A 26,150-nucleotide genomic window follows, 5' to 3' on the forward strand; every position below is an offset into this window, starting at 1 on the left:
AACTATTCCTGAAGACTATGTTTGCACATGGTTTTAATGAATTGCTGCACTTTTTCCCATTTTCCTAACAATCTATAAAGAAATGAGGGGGGGTGAAGACTCTGGGACAGTACAGTCTGTGTTTATCAGGCAGATCTTTCATTATTAGGAATGAAAAATGAGAACGGTTAGTTTTCCTCTTGAATATCTTTTGGAGGTTTTGTTTGATGCTGTTCTGGACTGACTGAAGAGCTGTAACACTGACTCTTGTTCAAGCCTCGTTAATGGCATCCAGTCCCAGTGATGACCTCAGACAGCAGCCAACACGCGTTGGGAAATTAAGTTTACATGGCTGTGATGGAACATGATATTCCTCTAATGTTTCCTTTTTACATGTTGATTTGTGTATTGTGAAGCAATGAATAGGGCGGCTGTTGTTGTGGCAACCAGTGTTCTTCCTGCAAGACCGAGCAGATGACGCTCCACATGTATCCACTGATTACTACAGGCAGAGAAAAACAATGTTCACACCATCGCTGCTGAGATGAATGAAAAGGCGATGACATCATGTTTTATTTGAATCACACAAGTGTCAACAAATCGTATCAAAATCTTAAATCTGGAAATTACTTGGGTGAAATAATAGAATATAAAACACATAAAATGCTGTAAAAAGAGTCAAAATGCACATCAGAATGACACTGTCAATATAAAATGTATGAGGCAGCAAAGTATGTACATGAAGGAGGAGAGACGGAAAGAGAGGAATGAATAGGAAGAAAAGAGGCAATAAAACAAAGGAGGATGGAAAGACTTATGGGATAATGGTTTAAGTTAAATGACGACAGCAAAGGAAGGAGAAATCATATGGAAGGGAGGAAGCCTGAGCCATGCTGTGTTTTTACAAACATTGTCATCATTAAAAGCTGATGCAGAGGTAAAATCACAGCTCGTGAGGAGCAGGGAGGACAACAGATTGCTTTTCTTTTGTGTCTGTTGGTCAGTGATGGATGAAAACACTGTGAGCAATTACATTTTCATGATTTCATGAATGAACAACTGAAACTGTGGAGACAGGAGAGGAAACAAGGGGATTTGTCCTGTTGTTCTCTGCTGGTTTGATCCTGAAAGGCAATGACAGAAAGACACTGATGTGAGTTATAAAACTCATTAACGACAGGCAATGACGCAGATACATTCAAACTATAATCTGATGCACTTTAGCTCAACAGGGCTTTTTCAGCCAGCTGGCACCGGTGACTCTGGGCAGGCTGCTCTGTCGTCACCACCGGAGGTCACTGATGTCTCTTCCAGACATGATGCCCCACCTGCATCCCCTCACACCTCTGCCTGTCCTCTCATCTTCGTCAGCCTTTTTCTGCCTTTTCGCTTTAGAAAACAAATGATTCTTGCCACCGCTGTCATGTAAAATGGAGATCTGTCCCCTCAGGCCACGGTAAGACCAGATGCTGACAAGTACAGGTATAAAAACACTCACATTCGGGTCCCATCGGATCATTCAGTGGTGGTCCAGGATGGAATCTGGCCTGACTCATGCTAAAGGACCACCTCCTGTCCTACTGTGACCTCACACAAGCTGTTTCCTACAACAGCTTCTTTGCACACAGAATCTCTTTGGGCATGGGTACAAAGCTTTTGTCAATCAAAAGCCAATGATATGGGCTTCAGTTTGAAATCTCTAAATCTAGAATATTTAGAGGCAAATCAAACTTATAAGACTGAGTACGAGAAACGCTGAAGACAACTGCTGACTCGTTTGAAATGAACCAAAATCTGTGGGAAGCAACTGAAGAACCACATGTTTGATGTAATTTAGCAGCTTGCACAAAGTTCAGTTTGGATTTGAATACCACAGCACTCGACTGGAAGCCATTTTAATTGCTCTATTGTTTTGTAATGTAAGTTACAGTTTGTTGAGCTGCATTTATAACCTAAAATAATAATAATAATAATAACCCAAGTTATGCACAGTGTTCTCTGAGCCAGTGGGACGTAACATTCTTTAAGTTCTCTGTTCGGGCAGATATTTTGTTTCGTGTCAACAGAAGCAGCATAAATATTACCGTAGAAAAAGACTCTTTGTGTAAATGAGGCTGCAAAGCGAGCTGCTGACCTTCACACACCTCTAACACTGCAGCAAGTCAACAGACCCTCACACACTCCTCCAGCTGTCAAGGCCGTCTGCGGCCGCCTGATTAGTGGGCCGGTGTCGCGGCCCAGTGGTGACTGATAGCTCGCCGACAAGCGGGTCTATTTCCTGCTGCCCACGTTTGTTTTTTCATGAAGGTACATAAACATTCAGACATCGGTGGGTTTAATTTGTCTGGCAGGCGGCCCGATTACTCGGCTCTTCTGGGATCAACAAGAAAACAACCTGAACACGAGAATAAGACGCTTTTATGTTCAGCAGCAGACTGATGAGGAGGTAACAGCGATGTGTGTGTGTGAGTGTGTGTGTGAGTGTGTGTGTGTGTGTGTGAGTGTGTGTGTGTGTGTGTGTGTGTGTGAGTGTGTGTGTGTGTGTGTGTGTGTGTGTGTGTGTGTGTGTGTGTGTGTGTGTGTGAGTGTGTGTGTGTGTGTGTGTGAGTGTGTGTGTGTGTGTGTGTGTGTGAGTGTGTGTGTGTGTGTGAGTGTGTGTGTGTGTGAGTGTGTGAGTGTGTGTGTGTGTGTGTGTGTGTGAGTGTGTGAGTGTGTGTGTGAGTGTGTGTGTGTGTGTGTGTGTGTGTGTGTGTGTGTGTGAGTGTGTGTGTGTGAGTGTGTGAGTGTGAGTGTGTGTGTGTGTGTGTGTGTGTGTGAGTGTGTGTGTGTGTGAGTGTGTGTGTGTGTGTGTGTGTGTGTGTGTGTGTGTGTGTGTGTGTGTGTGTGTGTGTGAGTGTGTGAGTGTGTGAGTGTGTGTGTGAGTGTGTGTGTGAGTGTGTGTGTGTGTGTGTGTGTGTGTGTGTGTGTGTGAGTGTGTGAGTGTGTGTGTGTGTGTGTGTGTGTGTGTGTGTGTGTGTGTGTGTGTGTGTGAGTGTGTGTGTGTGTGAGTGTGTGTGTGTGTGAGTGTGTGTGTGTGTGAGTGTGTGTGAGTGTGTGTGTGTGTGAGTGTGTGTGAGGCAGAGACAGCTGTGCACACTGAGGTGAGACCAGCTGCTCATTAACATGGCTGCTAGTGACATTTATCACTTCACTTGAGTGATTTCATAAACTCAGAAGAGAAAATGTGACACACTGTTCAAGAATGAAGAGCCCTGATTAATGGACAACATTTCAGAGTTCTCCTACACAACTTCTATTAGGACTGTAAAGAATCGTGACTTAGAGCCCGATTTTTACAATAAAGATGCATCAGAACATCAGCACTTGGACCTCTGGATCAATTTATCGGAAACATATATATATATATACAGATATATGAATATATATTTGTTCATAAAAACTTGGTATTCTTGAATCGTTTTGACTCTCGTTGTCAAAGGTAACTATTTATTTTCAGCTAACCTGGAAATTTGTCAAACTTAACACGTGTTAAAATGTTCTATATAAATCATGGCTTAAAATAACTTGTCAAGTACAAACTATACAAAATTCAACATGCAAAACCTTCTATATACAATCAGAAATACGGACGGATTACAAAATATAAAGAGAGAATAACTGCAAACTACCTGTTTCTTCAGATGATAACTGACATCAGAGGCCGAGGCAGAGCCTCAGCTCCTCCAGTGTCAGGCCTTGGTTTCCGTCCCGATCACAGTACTGAACAAACTTCTTGGCGCACCGTCGCGGCTTCAGCCTCCGACGCAGGAACTGACGGAGGGGCCGAGCCTCACGCTCACTGAGCACCCCGCTGGAGTCCATGTCCAGCCGGGTGAAGTGCCATCGCAGCACCGCATCTGGTCTGGAGGACTGTTCGGGCTCTGGGGGAACAGCGGAGGGAGCAACATCCTGAGATGAGGAGGGAGTTGATGATGCTGCGGTAGAAGATGGCGAGCTGGAAGGAGGCGGGTTGGAGGCTCTGGTGAAGCAAGACGGCACAAAAGCAAAAGGGTTTTTAGTCGGTATCTGAGATGGAAGAAATAAACCTGATAAAACCCAAAAACCCGAGGAGAGTCGCCTTCTTCACACACATGAAATCAGATCTGCACAACTCGATATGCATCCAATTTCACAGCATGCTGAAAGACAATATGGCCACAGTGCTCTGCACTTCCCCTTATCTGCTATGCGCTTTCTGTCAGAAACAAAGCTGGAGTTTATTAAACAGAAAATCCAAAGCTATCAGGAAGAATTCTGTGGTGATGTGTTTATGTGCTCGTTGGAAGGTGAAGGATGAGATACAGATGGGGGAAAATGAGAAGAGAGTGAGAAGAGGAAGTTCTAACCATAAAAAAGTCTGACAAAAAGATGTTTGTGCGTGCAGTGAGAGGGAAACAGATGGCAGGGATGAGGTAAGTACTGAAAGACTAAATATTTGATGGCCGAACACATGAAACAGATGGAGCTGCTCTGTTCTAACGACGGCATCCAGCAGTTAATCAAGTAATTGATCGAGTCTGTGTTGTGCAGTGAAGTGTGTGACTGGTTTTCATGTGCTGCTCAGAGGAAGAATTAGTTATGCATCAGCTGAAGTCCAACATGTGGCACTTTCTGTCCTGATTTAAAGCAGATGAAAGGCTTCCAGTGGTGTTTTGTACATTTACAAGAAAGCCCACAAGTTCAGAGTAACACAGTTTGGCTCTGAATGAAGGAGTGGTGAAAGTCAGTGGTTGTGATGTGCAGCAAAATAAGACAATGTCAGGGTTTGGAAGGGAAATATCTTACCATTTTTTTATCTGTTAGAGTAAATAACTCAGTCACATGTTTAATTCTGTTTGCATTAACATGGACTTCAGATTCCACATCAGAGCTCTTGTTTTATGCAGCATGCTGCCACATGTCACCACAAAGTACCGTAAATTACGGACTATAGAGCGCACCTGAATATAAGTCGCACCTTCTAATTTTAAAAAGAAAATCCATTTTGTACCGGATTATAAGCCACGGGTGTCCACATTGTAACATGAGATATTTACAGCATATATACGCTCTAAATGCACCTTAAAGGGATATCTTTTAATACTCTAATCAACAAAGGGATTTAATTTCATTATATTCATTCTTGCAACAATCCAAAGCAAATTGTCCTGACTAATACTGTCCAGAACATTCTTCAGCATTCTCAAAAATATAGAAGGAGCTATCTCTGCACCAGCTGTGTGTTTAGCTAGCAAGTGATATTTAAGACTCGCCGTACTCTGGTGATAACACAGTTCACATCGACAGTAACAAAAGATAACTTTGGTCTAGTCGAGAGATCATCTGACAGGATTTTGAAGAAGAAGATTTCCCGCAGTACAGGTCGGACCAAAAGGTCACATTCACAGTGTGCCTTCGTTAATCTTGCATCAAAAGAGCAGATTTTAGCTCAAGTGTCCCATCAGGAAAGCTTCTGATCCTCCAAATGAAGAGTGCTCTGCCTGCTGTCTGCTGCAGGGAAGACATGCACCCAACTTTAAAAATATAATTTCACTCCACAGCCACTCTTGGCCCAGCTTGTACTATATTATTAAACATCTCTTCCACTTTCCTCCTATTGTTTTCTTATTTTACCTTTTTGAATTTATAAGTTGTGTTATTTCATTGTTTGTTAGCATGTAAAGGTCCTGAGCCAAAGCTCTTCAGTGTCCAACAGTCGCTGACATGTTTGTGCACGTGACAAACTGAAAACTTCCCTAAAGAAGTCCCAGTTAATGCCTGATTTCCTGGGATGTAGTATAAATAGACTTACTGGTAAGGACTCAGACTCCCAGCATGCTCTGCCTCCAGCTGCAGAACTCGGATCAGACTCTGCAGGAACTGCTTCTTCTGAGCTCCGGGACATCCAGGCAGAGGTTTCTCCCAGTGCCTCCTGTCTGTTTGTGCCTCAGCTGCCGCAGAGCAGTCTGGGATACGATTCCTGAAAAGATGAGCATGTGTCAGGTGGCATCACACTTAGGCTAAATATCAGAAGGTATTTATTAAATGTGGAAAAAGTATAGAATTATATAATGTGGCTTTAAAAAAAACATTTAAATAATTTTCTGAGTAGGTCTGTCATTGAAGAACAGGTGAGAAATAAAATGGATACTGGGCTCAACTGAAATCTGCCACTTGAGTTTAGAACAACAATAGGTTAGAGAGGAGACTACAAAACCACTGAAGCAGCGCAAACCTCCGCCCTCAATAGTGATCAAGGATTGTGTAGTTCATCACATAACTTCATAACTAAGCCCAGGACAGGCAAGTAGAAGCAGCTTCAGCAGCAGTAAGTTGAACTGATGGTTTTCTGTGTGATTTTATCAGTCTCTCTCATGGCTGTGGAGGAATCTCGGTCCACTCTTCTTTCCAGTGTTGCTTCAGCTCATTGAGGTTTGCAGCACTGGTTTCTGCACAGCTCTCTTAAGGTCCCACCACAGCATTTCAGTCAGGCTGAGGTCTGGACTCTGACAGGACCACAGCAACACCTTGATTCTTTTCTTTTTCGTAGATCTGCTGCTGTGTTTGGGATCATTGTCCTGTTGATGAGCCAGTTTCAGCCCAGCTTTAGCTGTGGGACAGATGGCCTCACATCTGACTCTAGAATACTTTGGTATCCAGAGGAGTTCATGGTGGACTCAATGACTGCAAGGTGCCCAGGTCCTGTGGCTGCAGAACCAGCCCAGATCATCAGCCCTCCACCACCATGCTTGACAGCTGGTATGAGGTGTTTGTGCTGATATGCTGTGTTTGGTCTCCTCCAAACGTGCTGCTGTGCATTATGACCAAACATCTCCACTTTGCTCTGGTCTGTCCAAAGGACATTGTTCCAGAAGTCTTGAGCTTTGTTCAGATGCAGCTTTGCAAACCTAAGCTGTGCTGCCATGTTCTTTTTAGAGAGAAGAGGCTTTCTCCTGCAGCCCTTCCAAACAAGCCATCCTTGTTCAGTCTTTTTCTAACTGTGCTGTCATGACCTTTAACCTTTAACATGCTAACTGAGGCCTGTAGAGTCTGAGATGTAGCTCTTGGGTTTTTCACCTTGGGCTGAACTTGCTGGGACGTCCACTCCTGGGAAGATTGACAGCTGTCCTGAATGTTTTCCACTTGTGAATAATCTTTCTCTCTGTAGAATGATGGACTCCAGATAGTTTGGAAATGGCCTTATAACCCTTCTTAGATTGATGGGCAGCAACAGTAGCTTCTCTAAGATCATTGCTGATGTCTTTCCTCTTTGGCATCGTGTTAAAACACACCTGAAAACTGACAGAACTTCTGCTTTTATAGAGCTGCTCACACTGACTGATGATCATTTAATCAGGTGGATTTGATCAGTAGAACCTGGCTGCTACTTACCCTCTTAATTCCTGTTTAAACAGTAAGGGTTCACTTAGTTTTTCACACGCTGCTTCTGTGTTTTATCTTCATTTTTGTCCAATAAAAAAACCTTGGAACTGAAAAAGAATGTATTTTCTTTTTCATATGACTATTTTGTCAAAAGCGATTTTTTTAAATGACACAATGATATGAAATACTTTTCAAATTCAATAAAAAATATGCTGCTTATGAGGAGAAATCATTTTTATAAATGACTTGGCCACAGAAAGATAACAAACAAACATCCATCACTGTCCTCTGTGGAGTTTCTGAGTGGCTGTGATGCTCATGAAGCCCCTCAAGAACAGAACAGCCAACCACATTTTATTCAGATTCGGTCTGAATGTTTCCTTTAGGGGAAATCCACCCTGGAAGCTTTGACAGTAATTGGTGTAAAATTAGATGACTGAGATGAAATGCTTATGAAAGTAGAGAAAAAGGAAAAGAAAAGTAATGACAGAGAGTGTGCAGAAGAAAATGAAAAAGCACAGCAACACATCAGAGTTTACAAACTTCATAACAAACAGAAGAACTGATTGATTGATTGATTGATTACTGTGCAGCAGTGCCTGGTAGCGGCCGGCCGCTGTCCACTCTGACACACCAGCAGTAACCTGTGGCTGTGTGACACTGCACTGGGCTGTAGCGACCGCCTGCAGCGCACTCTGGGACGAAACGCTCGCCCTGCCCGACAGGACGAACCTGAGAGAGCAGCAACATGCGCTCACGCTCACGCTCACACGTCTGAGGACTGTCTGCACACATAAACACACACAGACACACACTAAACAAAAAATGTCATCATATTAGGTCTGATTTAAAGCACTCGGTTGGCTCTCACCAGTGGGTCGTCTGAGTGAGCGGTCGCCTTTGGGCTCAGAGTTCATCAGGATGGTCACCCAGAACGGAGGAGCCGTCAGTTCTGAACAAGAGAGCATTTTACTGTCAGAGAATGTCGTTTCTTTGGTGTTTCTGCTTGTTTCAAAGTCAAAGCATGAAGACATTACACACAGCACCTGCCCGTCCATGATGTTTTATCCAAAAAGCAAACTGAAGGCAAACAAAATGTTGCAGTTACTTGGTTTCTCTGTTAAGTCGATCGATGAGCCTCTGGAGGCTCAGAGGTGATAATAACATACAGTCTCAACAAGTCTTGAACAATCCCTCATTTCTTTATATTTTTCCTTCCAAGCAGCCAGACTTTGTCATAATCTTTTAAAGTGGTCTTGAGCAATAGTTCTCCAGGTTTTCTGAAGGTTTTTTTTAAAAGTTTTCCTTCGAACATCTGCTGTTTTTTCACTCATTTTCAGTCCAAGCCTTGTTCCTGATCATTTAACACTTAAATATGAATCATTAAAGCTTTAAAAAGGCTCCTAACTCAAGGGACGAACCAGTGTTGTGTCGACACATAACAGACAACTTAGCAAAGAACCTGTTTTAAATTGTATCTTTAGGCACTTTGTCACCAGCAGCCTGTCGCAAAGACACATCATTTAGTTGCATCTCTGAAAAACAGCAAAGAAAACACAGTTTGACAGACAGAAAATAGGATTTCTGCAGCAACAAGGTGATTCCCAAGAGCTATTAGCTGAAAACTTGGCATATCTCAGCATGGTGTGCAGTTTGTCCTTAAAACATTTGAGGAAACTGGACAAGTGGAGGACAAAAGAAGAAGTGTCAGGCCTAAAAAACTATCTACAGCAGATGAACAGGCTCTGAAAGTGATGTCCTTAAGAAAGAGGAAAATATCCAGCTGTGACCTGACAGGACCTGAGAGATGCATCTGGACCTTCAGCTGATCCATCTACTGTTGGCCCAAGCCTCATCAGAAATGGTCTCCATGGAAGGGTGGCTGTCAAGAAGCCATTCTTAAGGAAGGGAAACAGGGAGAAAAGGCTGAGCTGTGCCAAATGACACAAGAAGTGGACTGAAAATCAGTGGCAACAGGTCTTATGGAGGGATGAATCCTCCCCAGAGCCCGGACCTCAACATTATTGAAGCAGTGTGGGATCATCTGACAGAGAACGGAACAAAAGGCAGCCGACATCCAAAGAAGAGCTTTGGGATGTCCTTCAAGAAGCCTGGATAACTATTCCTGAAGACTCCTTAAAGAAATGACAAGAAATTAAAGCAGGGTATCGTTATCAAAGAAGGTTCTGTTTGTCACCTGCAAGTTTTTGAGGGTCTGACGTTGGTCCAGGTTCACCTGCTGCATCTGGAACATAAGAAAAGAGGGTGAATGTTAGAAGATAATGAAGAAAGCACCAGCAGATACAGCCCTCAACAGAACCCTCACAACTTCTGCAACAGGGTAAACCTTAGAGCTACAGGTGTTAATGCAGCAGCAGAATTACTCCGGTGAAACAGATCAGAGCGTAAAAACTGCTTTAAACTCTTCATGGATACAGCTGTGAGAGCAAAACTAAATCAAATGAATTAGACTAAAGTTTCTTATTTAATTTGACTGTTTTATTATCATTTTTATTATTTTCCTAAGAAGAAAAAATGTGAAATAGAAATGGGAAACCTACAGATCGCACAGGGCTGTGCACACTGTGGGGTCTGTTGGGGGTATTTAGGGCCTGTGCAGCAGGGAGCAAAGCTGCTGAAACATTTTTCTTACCTTTGAACAGAGCTGAATCTGCATTTGTGGTCTGAGTCAGCTTGGCGATGTGATCTGTTTAGAATAAAACGTTCAAACGGGTTCATACGAAGGAATAGAATCTCATATATTTAATATTTGAGTAACGGTTTTGTGGCCTCTTAGACATTCATGGGCAGCTTAAGACTGCCAGCATCCAGCGCTCCTCCTCCTGCAACTGGAATGTCTGTTGGAAAAATGTGTGGAAAAAAAACAAAATACATCTGACCTGTGCAGTTGGGGATCCTCTGGAGGACCGTGGTGCCGCTGACAGGTTTGCCATCAGGCATGGAGCACCAGCAGTAGCCAGCATGGCTGTGGCACTGCGTTGGCAGGAAGTTCCCTTCAGGACCGCACTCTGGCACAAAGATGGCTGCTGTAGAACCGCCGCCGTTGCTGTGGGCTCTGGCCTGCAGGCCCTGAGCTCTTGCCAGCTGGCATTTCGTCTGCTTCGAATCTAAAATGAAGAGGAACTGTCAATCCGTGAGTAGATGTGACTGCAGCTGTTCCTCAATAAGAAGCGTCGTAGTTTTCATGGACGTGTGGGAAGTGACTTAATCCATTTTTCTAATGAAATGATACATATTTATTCTCAGTTATTGATGATAAAGTCTTTATTTACCATCAGAGCAAACAAACTAACTTTCTACATGTATACACCCCCCCTCCAGGAACCTTTAGGTTCCTCCAGAGCTCGAGGCTGGTCTACTTTTAAATGTTCAAATGATGCCCAATGTTTTCCTCTGGAACAGCGAAGCATTCAAAATAAAATTCATTCTGATCTAAATGAGCTCATTGAAGCTCTCAGTTCCCAGGAGCCTCAGCCACAAAACAGGATTAAAGGCTTAACAACACAACTTCAGGTTCCACTCGTGGTTTTCAGCATCATCGGTGGATCTTCTTATCGGGGACGTCATCATGGAACCTAACCTTCTCTAGAGGGGGTTATCTTAAAAATAAGAGATAAATACATAATAGTGTAATGGAAATAGTTCAGAAAAAGACACTGAATGTTATCTTTCTTCCGTAGAAGGATATTCAGAATAAAAATCTCTGATTTAAAGCTCATCTAAAACAGTCTGATTATTCTTCAGCTGCTTTAGCATCATGTTGCTTCTGCACTGGTTGGTGTCCTGAGGGAAAGCCTGAGTTGGTTCACCGAGCTGATAATCAGCATCCTGACTCTGCTTTGCATGATCCTGATTGATTGGGTTTGTAAATCCAGATGAAGTCGAGTCCCCTTTGATTAAAAAGCACATTTAAAAGAGCTTTCCATTCAGGGCGAATAAAATAAATAAAATCAGATGTGTAAAAACAGTTTAAATAAACTAAATCAATCAATACAACAGTTAAAACTCATGTAATGGACAATAACTAAGGATATATAAGAATAGCAGCTAAAAGAAATAAGGATGAACCTGACAAAATAGCAGCATTACACACAATGAAAAGCAAGAGAAGAGAGAGGAGTGTTCATTACTAAGAGTGGAGCAACTGGAAGCAGCTGAAAAGGCTCGATCGAATTTGGATTTAAGTCACGAGTGAAGGACTGAAAGCAGCAACTCTGACGATGAGCTGGCAGTCGAAAGAAGGGTTAACATGTCAGTAACATACTGTGGAACTTGTCCATTCAGGAGTCAAACAGCTGGATTCTGGTTTAATTGCAGTGTGGAGAATTTGAACTGAGCCAGTCCCACTTACAGAAGTCCAACCAAGAAGAAACAAAAGCAGGTCCTTTGACTGTATTCATATTAAGCTTTAAAAAAACACAAAAACACCAACAGTTTTTATTCTGCATAATCTTAGTCAGAGAGTCAAGTATATTGTTGAGACCACTGATGGAGTGGGGTGGACCAAATAAGATTATTTCAGTCCTAATTGTATTTAATGTCATCAAGACAGCTTAATGGTAGAAGAGTTTACACGGGATATATGCTTCAAAGTACAGGCCTTTGGTAGAGTTCGGGAATTGAAACTAAATACTCATAAAATACATCATGATGTAGCTATAACGGGGGGTACCTGAGCAGTGTGCTTGTGGAGCGTGGCGGAGCTGTGTGTTGATGCACTGCGCCCTCTGAAAGGCACACAGGGATTTATACAGCCTGCCGTTGGTGCCGCACACAGCTCGGTGGCGCCCCCTCTGGCAGTCCAGGACACAACCACGAGGCCACATGTTCTCTGTGATCAGAAAAGGCTGCAAGCAAACAAAGATTAGCGGTTAACGTTCATGCAGTTTCAGTGTCCTGCATCCACCACAAAGGACAGTAGGGTCAGCTGTACGTTTGTAATGTTTTCTCAGCAGAACTGAAACGATCCAAACTGCATCTGCACTGCTGGCTGCTCAGGTTAAACCAGCCACAGGTTACTCAAAGTCACGACTGGGAAAAAAACTGCAGACAAGAGCAGAGAAAGAGTGAGGTGAACAGAAAACAGAGTGAAGAAGAAGGTGGCTCAGCAGAGGGTGTGAAAATGTGACTTCTCACACCTGCCACTTTACTTGTGAGAGCTCCAATCCTGTGAACTAATGAGAGGATTAACTTCTATAATTGAGGGGAAGTTGGCGACATCTTCCCTGCAGAGTTATGTTGTGTTTCCATTTCTACATCTGCTGCCAGAAAGTGTGAGAATGAAGAATGAGGAAGAGGAGGGTAATAGATTTAAACCCGACAGGAGAACTTTTTTCACAGGCAGAGCTAAACTTTCTGACATTTTCAAGAGCTTTGAATAAGAAAAAGAAAGAGTCACGAACCTAAAAACATTTAGGAAATTCTCTCATCAGTCACTGAAAACATGTTTTCTTCCCCAAATGTTCTCTAATCTGTGCTTTTAAACTGTTGCCACTGCCTGATCGGGGTGAGATTTCATGTGATTTTGGTCAGATTTGCATGTTTCCACACATTTTGAAAGTTTTCTGTCGTCACAAAGACAAACTGTGTGATGTGAAGGTGAAAGAGCTCAGCTGATGTACTCTCACTCAGGGTATCGACCACAACGTCTTGCTTAATCCAAAAAGCAAAAAAGATGATGTCATTTGTTTATAAAAAAGATAAAACAGCATCAAGTTGCACCTGTGTTTGAAAAGCTGATCCTAAAACACAGCAGGAGAGGAGCAGAAAGCAAAAATTAGACAGAAATTAGGAGAACAGTGTGAGCGCGGTGATCTAAATTACTTCCATATGTTCTCCTGACAACACACTTTGAGAGCAGGATCACACACAGCTCTGTATAAACACACACAGATTTGTCACGCTGCCACTCAGGCTCACAGAAAACACCTGAGACACGCGAGGTGCTGCACATTCAACACACATTTACAGAGCCACCGAACACACCTCCACTCTTCATCAGTGCCTCTTTGTCTATCAGCCTCCCCTCTATCCACACACACTTAGCCCTCAGACACATGAGTAAATCTGCCACGGTGTGTCTGACACTGTTGACTTAATGCAGACGTGAATGAGACTTCTGTGCTTTCATGTCAAAATGTTCATTAAAGTATTGACCTCAGACACTGATGTGAGAGCTGATGGTCCTGTGCTACTGAAAATACGTATTTTAGTACCAATTAAGTTATTTTAATACGCAAACATGACGTGTCTGGGGCAAGGATCTGTCACGCATCGCTGTGAACTGAGTTTATCGGAGTTTAAGTCAAGCTGAAGAAGTTGCTGAAAGTCCCAACCGTAAAGTTTCACTACTAAAATGTTTCAGTAATAACTGAAAAAAACAATCAGAATAATTCAGGTTTGAGGGGACCGAACCAACTATTTGACTATTTTGAGATATTGACGTAATATCTTTAATCGTGTGCCTGGTCGGGCTGTGAAGATAAGCTGATATGAATCACATAGATATCATCACCTTGCAGACCCGAGGATTGATTTAAGTTCACTATAAACTGATCAATAGCCCGGTGCCACAGTTTAAGTTGACCATGATATTCTCCTGTCAAAACTCCACCGATATGGTCTTCAAGATGTTGTGATCAAATGGTTTAAAGATTACCTTTGTAACAGAGAACCATATGTTTGTATGAATGGTCATGAATCTAAGAAAGCAAAAACATACTATGGTGTGCCTCAAGGGTCAATTCTTGGGCCCCATCTGTTTCAAATTTTTATTAATGTAATGTCTGAGTCTTCTCTGCCCATTTTATTTGCGGATGATACTAACTTTGCCATGTCTCACTCTGACTTTGGATGTCTAATCAGAAATGCAAAAACCATGCTGGAATACGCCTTAAGATGGTTTCAGATGAACAAGTTTTCTTTGAATGTAAACAAATCAAATAATATACTTTTTAGAAACAAAAATAAATATTTTCCTAAGCAGGATTCAAATTAATAATATTGAAATTGAACAAGTCTCATGTGTAAAATTTCTTGGTATACTAGTTGATGAAAGATTGTCCTGGGGAAATAATACTGAGTATGTATGCAAAGAAAAGAAGTCCTATGGCATCATCATTAGAGTTCCTTCCTTAGTTAATCAGTCCTGTCTTATGACATTATATTACTTTAATTTATCCGTATTTCACATACTGCAACATTGTTTGGGGTGCTTCATATTTTTCGTACCTTAATCAATTAATCTCAATTCAGAAAAGATTCTTGAGAATGATTTCAAACTCTGCTAATCAAACACCATCTGCAGCCTTATTTAGCAAATTTAAACTTTTATCAATTTTTTCTATCAACGAGCTTCAAACATGTTTATTTATGTTTAAGTTCATTCGTTACAAACAAGACATTCCAGGCACTTCATGAGTTTTTTCTGTTATCATCAGATATTCACTCTTATTCACTCAGTGGGGTTACATGATGAAATTAACTCATTAACTTAAGTGGGGACGTCCCTGAAAAGGCTCCAAAGCCTGTGTATACCTTGAAGTATTAATGATGCCTTCTCAGATGTGCACCTTACCCACGCCACGGGCACTAATGAAGCCAGACACCATCACAGATGCTGGCTGTAGAACTTTGCGCTGATAAGAATCTGGATGTTTTTTCAGCCTGGAGGACATCACATCCATGACTTCCAAAAACAATATGAAATGTGGACTCGTCAGACCACAGGACACTTTCCCACTTCACATCAGTCCGTCTCAGATGAGCTCAGGCCCAGAGTAAGCAGCGGCGTTTCTGGGTGTGGTTGATATATGGCTATCACTGAGCGATACCGCTTGGTTCGGTCTGACCGTACGAAAGGAGGAGCGACTAATTTCATTAAGGCAACAGCACGAATGTCTCATCTCATCTCCCATGTTTCATCTCTTTTGTGCCAAGAAACGGCAAAAAGCAGCTTACCCGTTAACTTCATTGATGCTAAGAATTTCCACCTGGGGTCAAGATAGGAATTAATCTCAGAAAAATCTAGTTGTGGTTTTGCAAGATCTGGAATCGTTGCATAATCTTTAGTCTGTGACTTAAAACTCATTATCTTTAGATGTGAGAATCTTAAAAGTGTTTTTAAAGTTCTCGTGTATAACATGGATAACTGGAGCATCTACTGCTGGATATATTGCCAAAGATGTCCAATCTTAGAGGGGTTAACTTTTTATATTTAATTTTTGTTCTATATTATTTAAATTATACGTTTGAAACTCCATGTTTTAGTTTATGTTAGACGTTCCATGTTAGACGTTTTAACTACACGAGCTGAATTTGTTCATTTTACACCTTTTTTTATCTTATTTTGATGTTTTAGTCTTTCAGTTTTTAGCTCCAGTGTTTCCTCGTGGGGGCCTACCACACTGGGAGCTGCTTTTGGTCCACTGACGGGGGGGTGCTGTCCTGTGGACTGCTCTGGCCCGGGTGGCTGGGGGGCTCAGCACCTTGGTGTGGGGCCTCTTGTCTCTGTGGCGCTCCCTGTTGTCGTGGGCCAGGAGCCCTCTCAGTGTGGTCGGCCCCCAAGGTGGCCTTTTCCTTGCCTTTGGTCTCGGTGCTCGATCATGTCTCTGTCTGATAGGTGCAGTGGGTCTGAGCTTGTGTTTGTGTGTGTATGTCTCCGTGTCTCTCTGGGTATTTATGGGTGTGGGAGGGTTTTTTTTACCCTCTGTGAGGCACTTTGTGTTGCTTTTAAAGTATGAAAGGTGCCATATAAATAAAATTTGTTTTGATATACTAAAACTATAGTAAACAATACCAACTAGACTGTGCTTTGATCACTGAAAAATGTGTGTCTGACTTGGACTTCAAAGTAAGGAACTAAATCAAATGATAAGAAAAGTAAATTGGTCAATTCAAAAAAAAGGAAAAGAAGGGTTTAAGAAGGGAAGGAGAGAGAAATACAAATTAAAATAAAGCAAAAAATGGAGGTAGGAAGCAGGAATGAAAGTTTAGGTGAAATTACTGAATATGAAGACTAGAAGAGAGTTAGAGGGAGAGGAAGAAGGGGATGAAGGGAGGAGTAGTAGTGGTATGGAGTTAGGTGTAAAGTCTTAAATTATTTCCTGTCAGGTAGAACTATGACAACAATCCACAGTATTGAAACAATTACCATCAGTGTTTTAAGGCTAATAAAACCTCAGTGGTGAGTGTGTGTGAGAGACTGAGAGGAGGGGGAGGTGAGCAGCAAGAAAAAGAGAACAAGCCACCACTGTCGACTGATGCCTCACACCGTCCAGATATCGCCAACTGGCTGCTGGAGGAAAAACATAAAACATAAAATCATCTCCTGAGCTTTTTGTATTGTGATGTTTGGCTTGAAAAAGGGTCGTTGATGCTGCTGAAACACAGCTGACAGCCAGCGGGAGGACTTAGCAACCAAAGCTGCCTGTGCTGTTGTGAGTCTGTCACTCAGCCTCAGCAGCAAGCAAACACACATCTGGGGGAGGTGTGCACGTGTGTGTGTATTAAAATCAGGTGAGGAGGAAACACAATGCTCTACCTGCAGGTTCACAGCGTGACTTTGTAGAAAATTACATGAAAAAACAACAAAGACTCATAGGAAAGTAATCCCTCTGACTTATTTCTTAAGACCCTGTAGAAGTGTGTGGTGGTGTGTTTTTCTCCAGAGACGGAAACCCATCATTCACAGCACAGGGCTGTAAGGACTATAAAGGCAGAAGGTGGTTTTTTGGACGTGTTAGAGAGCGTCACCACTATGTTATAGTCAGTAAATTTTGTTTTATTTCTCTGATTTATTTCTGTTTAATGACTGGAACTCAAATCTCAAGCCAGAAAAAACCTAACTGAACGCCAAAAGAAGTTGGGTGTCCTAGTCTGTGACCTCACTGTTTCCCCAAAACTCACTTTTTTATTTATCTCAATATAAAGGCTGAAAACGATGTGGAGTTTGAGTGACAACAGCCCACTTCTGAGGTTGCAGTATTTTGCAACAAAGCCAGGAATGGCCAAGTTTAAACTGCTGCATTTACAAACAGGAGCTACTCTACACATATTCTAAATTTCTTAGTTTACACAGAAAACGTCCATCTGTGTAGACGGCTGGAAAAGGAGAACCTCCCTGAACTTTTCTCCAAGTCGAACAAAAAAGATGAAGTCGGCTGTTTGGGAATTTTTATGTTCAGGTAACAAAACAATAATAATCTTTAAAAAAGAGAGATTGCTTTGAAGGACAATTATAATCTGACACAAAGGTGCCAGTAAAGAGCGGCTTCCAGAGTAGGAAATACTTGCAATTTCACATGTTGACAAATTCAAGATAACGCTGCCTTGAAATGAACATTTGCAACCATCTATGAGTGTTTCTGGCAAGTAAATCGCCTTCTTTAGGCTAACTATTGAGGCTGATAACAGAACTAATCAACTATCTTATTAACTTAATCGGCACCGACTGTTGCCCTAATTAAATCTGAACTATATGCTGGTATTCTTTACATGTTCGCCATGATAACGTCCAGCCGGGACAACACGTGATCCAACGAGAAACTACGCTATGTTTGACGACCACCCAGTTTGATGAGTGGTCGCAGTTACAAGCGCCAGCTTCTCATTGGTCAGCTCCATAGAAACTACGCCAGGGGCGGTTCTAGGGACGGGTCCACAGGGGCAGTGGCCCCAGCTGAAATCTAATTGGCCCCCTGAAATGCCCCCGTCCTGTCATTCATCTGCCCTTTGTCGAGAGTGATAATCACATAATGGGTGGATGCAATTCCATGCCGAAACACTAGTGGCGCTAGTGAGCCAAATAGGAATGTCCAGCGTGAATAAAGCTTACAGAAGAAGAAGATTTGAAGCTCTGGAAGTAACGATGTTGGACAAATACTTGGTCCCTCTATGAATATTGTGGCCCTCAGAAAAATCCTAGATCTGCCACTGAACCCCACGTCTGCATTTTTGTTTAACTTTGCCGTATATTTCACATTTTCACAGCAAAGCCAACCTAAATCTTAGTCTTTGGGGTGCAGTCAGCAGGGCTTCTCAGAAACACTTCAACGCTCTGATGATGAACATTTCTCCCAAAAAGTCCTGCTGTACGCTGGACGGTCCAGGCTCACTTCTACAGTAGTTTTTAAAAACTGGACTGCTACAAAACTGTCATCTTCTCATTTGTTCATTTACACTTGCTGCCTGACACCTTCATAGTATTGCTCTGTTATATTCTATATTTGCTGTTCATTATGAATTCATAAACCTTTCTTCATCCCTGCTGACAGATCACCAGGCTTCACTGAGTATATTCTTTAACATATTTGCACTCGTACTGTAGCTGTAAATTTGTCCAACAGTGTTGTAACGTGCCACAGGATTACTTTTTCAGAACAGGTCACACTTTCTCTTCACACACACAAACACCTGTTCTCCTCCTCTGAGGTGCACTTTAAATATTTACCCGACAGAGTCTGCGGTTTGATTTTGCTACCTGCTGTCCTCCAGAGAGCTCAAACACACACAGGTGACAATTTATTCATCAAACAAGTAGCATCTCCATCACAGAGAGGAGGACCAAACCAGCACAAAACTGCTCTGAGACTTTAGTAAAACTGTGGTGCTGCTTTCAGTGGACAGCAGGACACAGATTAAACACACACTCCTAATAATCTACAGGCTGCAGGATGGTTTCGTTATACAGGCTGAAGGGGAAAGTAGTTTTGAAACCAAATATTTTGACTGTGTTGCTCCTGGAAGGCTGGAGGCAGTAGCTTTGATTCGGCTCTCTTTCAACAGTTTACCTTTAACTTTAATGTTTTCAGCTTTAGCCTCTTAAAGAAACTCTGCAGAAAATACAGCTCATACATAATCAGTTAAAAGCTCGATGAATAAAACCAACATCTAACGCATTTCTGTTGACACATCAGTCTTAATAACGTGAGGATTATCGGTCCTACTGAGGGTTATGAACACAGACTTGTTGTGTTTAAACAGCCTTTCTTACCGCATTTCTGTCGCTCTGAACCGACTCCGAGAGCAGGAAGACGAGCAGCGCGCGGCAGGTGAAGGTGAGCGCGAGCAACATCCCTGCCACAACGGAGTAGACGTGGAGCGGCCGCGCGCCGCTGGCAGTCTTTAGTCCCGAGGTTTGAGCGCGCGGAGCTTCCGCGGCCAGGGCGTACGCGTCAAAGACGAAAGACGATGTTCACAAAACACCGTCACGGGTTCGAGGCCGCTGCTTCGGGTGTCACCGGGCTGCTCATGTTGTGGTGTTCGCGAGCTGCTCCAAATGTGGGGCTGCACGCGCGCAGTTTAGACCCTGAAGTTTCCAAAGTGCACAGCCCATTTCCGCTCTCCTCGAGCCAAACAACGTTTCATGCGCTGGGAAAAGTCAAACCAGGTGTTCACAGCAGATCTCTTATTTTTATTTATTTATCTTTACATCGTACCCGCGCCTTTACCCCACGTGCACATCCCCATGGCACTTACTTAAGAAAGCTTAAAGCTTCTTATCGTTCTTAAAGATGAATCTAGCCTGAACTACAAGTAACAAAAGGCACAACAGTGTGCCAGATGTTGGTCATCCGATGCAAACTTACCCAAATGTTGAACGAAGCCAGTCATATAGAGTGTATTACAGATGAAATATTTGTATTCACACATGTATGTATAACGGCAGACTGAGACTCGTGCCACCTGAACAATAGCACCATTATTGTCTGAAGCACGTCTAAATAAACTTAATTCACTATTTATACAAGAAAGTCTCGCTGCCTGCATGCCATAAAATAACTGAATGTTTACAATATGCTGTCAGAATTGTATTGTAATGTATAACCCACAAAATAAGCACTTTATGTCAGTTTATTCCCCTTTGCAGGCCTAAAATGGGTCTGCTTGCACTGTGATTTTCTGGATTTTAATTTCTAAAAGATTGTTTATTTGTTTCAGAGACATAAGCTGCGAAGAGATAAATAAAGTAGGGAAATATAGAATATGGTCATCTACAATGGCTCATTTAGACACCTCACAGTAAATAACAGACATGACTTGGTGTGCTAACATTATTCAATCATACTTAATTAAATATGAGCTTTTATTACTTGTGATATACATTTAAGGGACAATTGAGCTCAAAATAAGGCAGAAATGCAGGGATAATTGTATCTCTGATGGATTCTTGAGGTAATCTGTTCGAGTAGAGACACAGCAGAGACGTTTGAACAGGCTGAAGGGAACTTTTACGGTTAAACAGGTGCTTCATGTGAAGCTAAACTGCAATAAAAAAATTAAAAAGTCTGATGAAAAGACAAAAAAAAAAGGAGGATATTCAAGAAGTCTAGTGGGAAAGTTCGGCTTTTGTGAGTTTATGATAAAGTTACACTAAAAGGTTAACTGGTAGTTAATGTTTATGTTATGTTGTGTTTAAAAAGAAGGGGGAAACTTCACATTTTATTCTTAAACAGACATCACGTTACTTAGATTTATAAAATAATGTTCAGGGAAATGTTCTGTGAACAAGAGCAGCGAGATGAAGACATTCAAACGGACATTCATGCACACTGGCGCGAGGACCGTCGTCTCTCCTGTGGTGCGGGATGCTGCAGGTCAGCAATAAAGGGACACGTTCACGTGCACGCCCGGTGTTTGTGCACGTGGTCGCAGCATGCGTCTCCAGTGAGGCGTCTTCATCCAGTAAAAGCGCCTCACATGCACTCTTCAGTGATTTTCATCCTAATCTGAATAGATTCTTACACTTTAAACGAGCATTTTGCTTAATGTCTTTATTTGTTGCAGCAGAACAACCATCAGCTTCTTACTCCATCTTTTCTTAGTGCCGCACGGTTTTTGTTGCATCTACGTGTTCGGTTTCCTAAAACCCATCCCTGACAAACCCAAAGTTAACTGAAAGCTGTTCAACAGCCACTCGGAGCAAATGTTTGATTTTGGTCCCTTTTGAAATCAAACACCGATTTAGTTTTTCCTTAAACAGTCAGAATCGCTTTAAGTCTTACTGGAACTCAGCTGCAAATGTTTGAACACTGAAAAAATTATTTATTTTGTCTGTCCAATTTTTCTTCTTCTTTTTTTTTTGCAGTCGTGACAAATTAGTTATAAAACACAATCAGACTACAACCTGATGTTTGACCAGGCCCTGGTTCAAATTTGGGAACAATAGCACAAACAACTGTTTCAAGGTTTTTCTGAAGGAACGTCCAAAAACTCTTGTTGGCTATGAAAGCCTGTGGAGCTCCAACAGGTGTCCATCCAAATCCAAGTCATGCCTTATTCTGGAGTCCCAATGTAAAATCATTTTAATCATCAGCACATAGTCGGATATTTCCCCAACAGAGCACTTTGCTCTACTCGTGGTTCCCAGAGTCTCTAAAAGCAGAACGGGAGGCGGAGCCTTCAGTTATCAGGCCCCTCTCTGTGGAACCAGCTGCCAGTTTGGGTTCAGGAAGCAGACACCCTCTCTACCTTTAAGATCAGGCTTAAAACTTTCCTTTTTCATAAAGCTTATAGTTAGGGATGGCTCAGGTGACCCTGAAACATCCCATAGTTATGCTGCTATGGGCCCAGACTGCTGGGGGAGCTCCCATGATGCACCTCTCTCTACTCTCCATGTACATGTGACATCATTGTTGTCATTAACTTGTGTTTCTCTCTCAGCAGGTATCCCTGGTCTGGTGTTATGGAGCTTGTTGTCTCCTCTTTTCTGTCCTCTCAACCCCAGCTGGTCGAGGCAGATGGCCGCCCTTCCTGGTTCTGGTTCTGATGGAGGTTTCTTCCTGTTAAAAGGGAGTTTTTTCTCTCCACAGTCGCCTCGTGCACATTCAGGATGAAGGATTGAATCAGAGAAGTTTCAGTGCAATCTGTCGCTTTCCTTAGCTAGGCTACTTTGAATTGGACTCATTTGGAATCTAATGAATTGGACTTGATTGTTATGAAGTGCTCTGAGATGATATTTATCGTGATTTGGTGCTATATGAAGATTAAGAGACAATAAGATGAGGAACAGCTTCAATAAACATGAAGCAGCAGTAATATGCAGGAATACATTGAACTACCCACAAAACTTTAATTGGAGCAGAGTGTCGGGACCCGTCTACCTAAGATTAACAAAGAAAACATTTTCTATTGGAATTATATCAATGAGTGGAGGCTGTTTGGGATTTTAGTTTGGTTGTTTCTGCATTAGTTGCATCCCCTGTGGTCACTGCACTGTAAGATGCTGCCACTGAGTTAGAATAATCCCAGTTTTATAAGAGTAAGCCACACGTGCACGCAGCTACTTTTGGGCAGAGAACAGGTGACAGCCCACAGGTGGTCTTTAATGCCACAACCAACCGTCAACTTATACGATGAAAGTTAGTCTTTTTATGATCAAATGCAAATAGTTTTTACTTTCTCATACTTCGGTCTAACAGAGAGCTGCAGCTCTCAGACACATTTCATACGTTTCAACTGAACGGGATCAATAAGTTCTCGATCGTATCTGATACATCCAACAGCTGCATCACCAGGAGGCCAGCGAAGATTAAACTAACAGTGAAGGTTTAGGTTTTCTGTCTAAATTTGAGAAGAAATAAGAGTGTCTGAACCACGCGGACGCTGGAAAAGATAAAAACAGAACGAGGACATCAGGTATTTTGTAAGGAAACCTTTATGTGTGCTTTGTGAAACTCATCATTTGAGACAGAAGGCGTTGCAGTTTCCAGTACAGCAGATAAGTTTGATATTAAAGAGTACAAAAAAAGGAAAAATCACAATTCCAGAGTTCATCTCTCTCCAACCTCACAGCGGGAAAAAAGAAACAAGCTTTTGGTCCGAGTCTTTTCTTCTCACCTCCTTCCCTGTCCGTCTCCCCCTCCCTCCCTCCGCCTCCTCACCCATCAGAGGAAATCTCTCCTCCTTTCATTAGGACAAGAAACTCTCTCAGAAAGGGCCCGATCGATTCACTTCCTCCTGAATTTAATTGATCCCAGCATGATTGCATAGTTTGTTTTTTCCCCATAATTTACTTTTTAATTTTCACATAGTGGAATATTTTCATAAAAACTCCCCTTTGTTTTTTCCCCTCCATCCTCATACATTATTCTTCCTTTCTTCAGAAACTGAGCGAATGGAGGGGGAGGGAGTATAGAGGGAAGGACAGGGCTGTAGCCACCAACAGGCACGTGTAATTACTTTATTATTTCCATAATTAAGTCAGCTGGGAGCTCTCCACAGTGCAGTTACTGCAGTAACTCTAAATAAAAACCCTTCATTCAGCCAATCAAGGGTTCCTGCTTTATAAAACTAGTTTTTAAAGTTTTACTTTAATATAAATGAAAAGAATAGTTCAACAGAAGGAAGGATGTGATCACCTGCTGGTGCCTGCTGACACAACTTCTACAACTAGAACCTGTCCGCAGGTGTTTTCCCGTTTTTAGAAAGGAGAAACACCTGGAAGCTCAAACCTATCCACTGGAGAAACTGCTCTGTGTGCGTTTTATTTCTTTAATAAACGTCACTACTTCGCTCACTGCCATTTAATATTCTCGATGGCTGGGACTGTGTGGCGTTCTTCGCACTGAAAAAATAAGTATGTACAGCGCTGAGCCCCCCCTTCATCCCACCCACCTGAAAATAACCAAAAAAAAAGAAAAAACAAAGACGGGAGGAGGGAAAGAGCTGAGGTTAGACAGGCCACCTTATCCAGCAACGTGGGGATTATGGGCTAAATATGTCATTTCATCTCCGGCTGGTCAAACCCCCCCACCCTCTTGACCCCTGACCCCGCAACATATATCTCTCTAGGATCTAATACACAAACCTTGCCAGTGGATACATCAAACCCCGCCCCCCCGCCGCCTCACGCCCTGACCCCTTCTGGCAAGAAGAAAAACTTATAATAAAATAAACAAAAATTAGCATAAGTATCAGATTAGCTTGCCCCCCCCGCTCGTCCTAACCCTGTCCCACCCCTGTTTGACCCCACAAAAGGCAGAGAGGGTGAAGCTAAGGACCCGCACTACAGCGTGGCTGCACCCCGTCCCACAGCTGCCCCTGGTGGTGCCCGTTTCTGAACCGGCACACGCAGGGACACCTCAAACACCACGCACACGCTTCCAAACGTCATCCACCCCCCTCCCTCGTCCCCCCCTCCCCCCTCCTCTTCTTCTCGCCTCCTCTACAGGTCACTCTCTCCGTACAGAGCGGTGGAGAAGGACATGTAGTCGAGGGCTCCGGGGACCCCATCGGGCCCCGTGTAGGGCGCCATACGGGCGATGCAGTACTCCGCCTGGTCGGGGGGGAGCTCCCTCCTCAGCTCCTCGGCTGTGATGAAATTCTGATGGAAAGAGGCAGGAATTTCATCAGCGACAGCCACAACAACACATGGAATGATTAAAGCTGACTGACTGTTGATGCATTTCTGCAGAAATCTTTAAAAATGAAACATCTGGTCAGTGAAGACGCAGATGAAGACCCCAGCAGCTCCGCGGCGCCTGCAGAGCAAACCCCGAAAGCCTCAGGCTCTGCTCACCAACATGTTCGACAGCACCTCAAAGGTCGGCCTGCTTTCGTCAGACATTTTCTGACTTTGCGTTTTTGGAAACTCGGCTGATGTTCCAGGAAAAATGTTCTTGGCTAAAATTCCCAGTTTTTGCCGACGCAGGTTGACCAGGAAAGTTTTACTAACATGAACATAACTTCAGTTTTTAATGGAGACATTTGGGAAATCTGTCAGAATGTTTTTGTTCGGCTGCTTTAACCAAACGTCGTTTGGAAGATTTATCATCCATGCGCTTAAATGTTGAAGGGGAACCTGCATCTCAAAAACCACAAGAAGTTTTATATAGAACAGCTTTCACTACAACCTCAGAAACCTTCTCATTGTTTCATGAAGAGATGCCAATTAGGACCAATGTGCAAAGAGCAGAACCTACGCCGTGTTCTGTGGGAGAGAAGAATCTGTTCGAAATACATTAGAAAGTTTCAAACTAAGAGCAAACAATGGTTATCAACTCTGTTATTTGAGCTTTATTCATCCAGGAATGTAAATGCAGGATTTCTTCCGTCAGGGAGTCAGAAAGAAGGCAGGACAAACTGTTTTAAATGTTTAAATTAAGAGTAAAGGTGGAACAGAGACAGAGTATATCTGAAACCAGATCCAGTCAAAGACCCTCAATGACATCCTCACAGTTTCCAGAACTATATTTTCTATTCTTTTCTAGATATTTCAAGAGTTGTCAATCTATCTTTGGACACTGCGTGATTCCAAATGTTTGGGCTGATGCAGCCGTGAAATAATTCAGCTCAACATAATGCTGCAAACATGTTGGAAGTGGTTCACAAAGCTGCTTTTCCCAGAGCTACAAAGTCCAGAGACAGTTCCACACATGGAGCATCTGTGCACTGAGCTGTAAACCTTGTGATTAGTGAGCAAAACGTTAAACTGCCACCAGATACTGAACGTTCAGCTCTTAGGCATCATCCACGGCTCGTCTTTACATACTTATCCAGGCCAGAAAATACATTTTCAGAGGTTTTTCTTTTCAACTGTGGACATGAAGAGAATTCTAGTGGTAGATTTAGAGGTTAAGTAGTCTGTGTGGTAGGACAGAAGCCAGGAAATGTGAGTAAATTATTTACTTAACAGAGTGTTAATAAGAAGAAACACGAGTCTCTGCTGGTGTAAATAAAACCATCCTGAGCAGAGCCGTGTTAGTCTGGAGTATGTGAGGAATCCAGTGTAGAATACAGACAAATGGCCC

At 42.6% G+C, this 26,150-nt stretch overlaps 2 protein-coding genes across 7 annotated transcripts in view; both read right to left on the reverse strand.

The window, feature by feature from the left end:
- Positions 1-494: 494 nt before the first annotated feature.
- On the reverse strand, positions 495-19,708 carry LOC140313687 (SPARC-related modular calcium-binding protein 1-like). Of its 2 annotated transcripts, none has more exons than XM_072391679.1 (10): positions 19,394-19,708; positions 12,074-12,248; positions 10,281-10,508; positions 10,034-10,087; positions 9,578-9,625; positions 8,252-8,332; positions 7,967-8,165; positions 5,810-5,977; positions 3,672-3,997; positions 495-1,103 (listed from the first exon to the last, which is right to left on the reverse strand). In XM_072391679.1, the coding sequence occupies exons 1-9, from the start codon at positions 19,472-19,474 to the stop codon at positions 3,673-3,675; spliced, it is 1,359 nt and encodes a 452-aa protein (XP_072247780.1). In that variant the 5' UTR covers positions 19,475-19,708; the 3' UTR covers positions 495-1,103; position 3,672. The 2 variants fall into 2 exon arrangements, with proteins under 2 accessions (XP_072247780.1, XP_072247781.1); XM_072391680.1 differs by having other exon boundaries at positions 3,648-3,997.
- Positions 19,709-23,038: 3,330 nt separating this feature from the next.
- actn4 (actinin, alpha 4) overlaps positions 23,039-26,150 on the reverse strand; it is a 53,563-nt gene continuing 50,451 nt past the window's right edge. For all 5 annotated transcript variants that reach the window (XM_072392052.1, XM_072392050.1, XM_072392049.1 and 2 more), the window contains one exon: positions 23,039-24,724. In XM_072392052.1, coding sequence (XP_072248153.1) covers positions 24,566-24,724 — 159 coding nt within the window. In that variant the 3' untranslated portion in view covers positions 23,039-24,565. The remainder of the gene's footprint in view (positions 24,725-26,150) is intronic.

This window comes from Leuresthes tenuis, unplaced genomic scaffold (assembly GCF_036924035.1).
Source record: "Leuresthes tenuis unplaced genomic scaffold, fLeuTen1.0.hap1 SCAF_9, whole genome shotgun sequence".
NCBI lineage: Eukaryota > Metazoa > Chordata > Actinopteri > Atheriniformes > Atherinopsidae > Leuresthes > Leuresthes tenuis.

Bases quoted from the DNA above. Each gene is read 5' to 3' on its own strand.
- LOC140313687 (XM_072391679.1), bottom strand. From the start codon at position 19,474: ATGTTGCTCGCGCTCACCTTCACCTGCCGCGCGCTGCTCGTCTTCCTG. The intron at 9,626-10,033 runs GTAAGAAAAATG...CTTATGTTCCAG, and splicing joins AGATTCAGCTCTGTTCAAAG to ATGCAGCAGGTGAACCTGGA. The intron at 5,978-7,966 runs GTAATCAATCAA...TCATCTTTTCAG, and splicing joins CTACCAGGCACTGCTGCACA to GAATCGTATCCCAGACTGCT.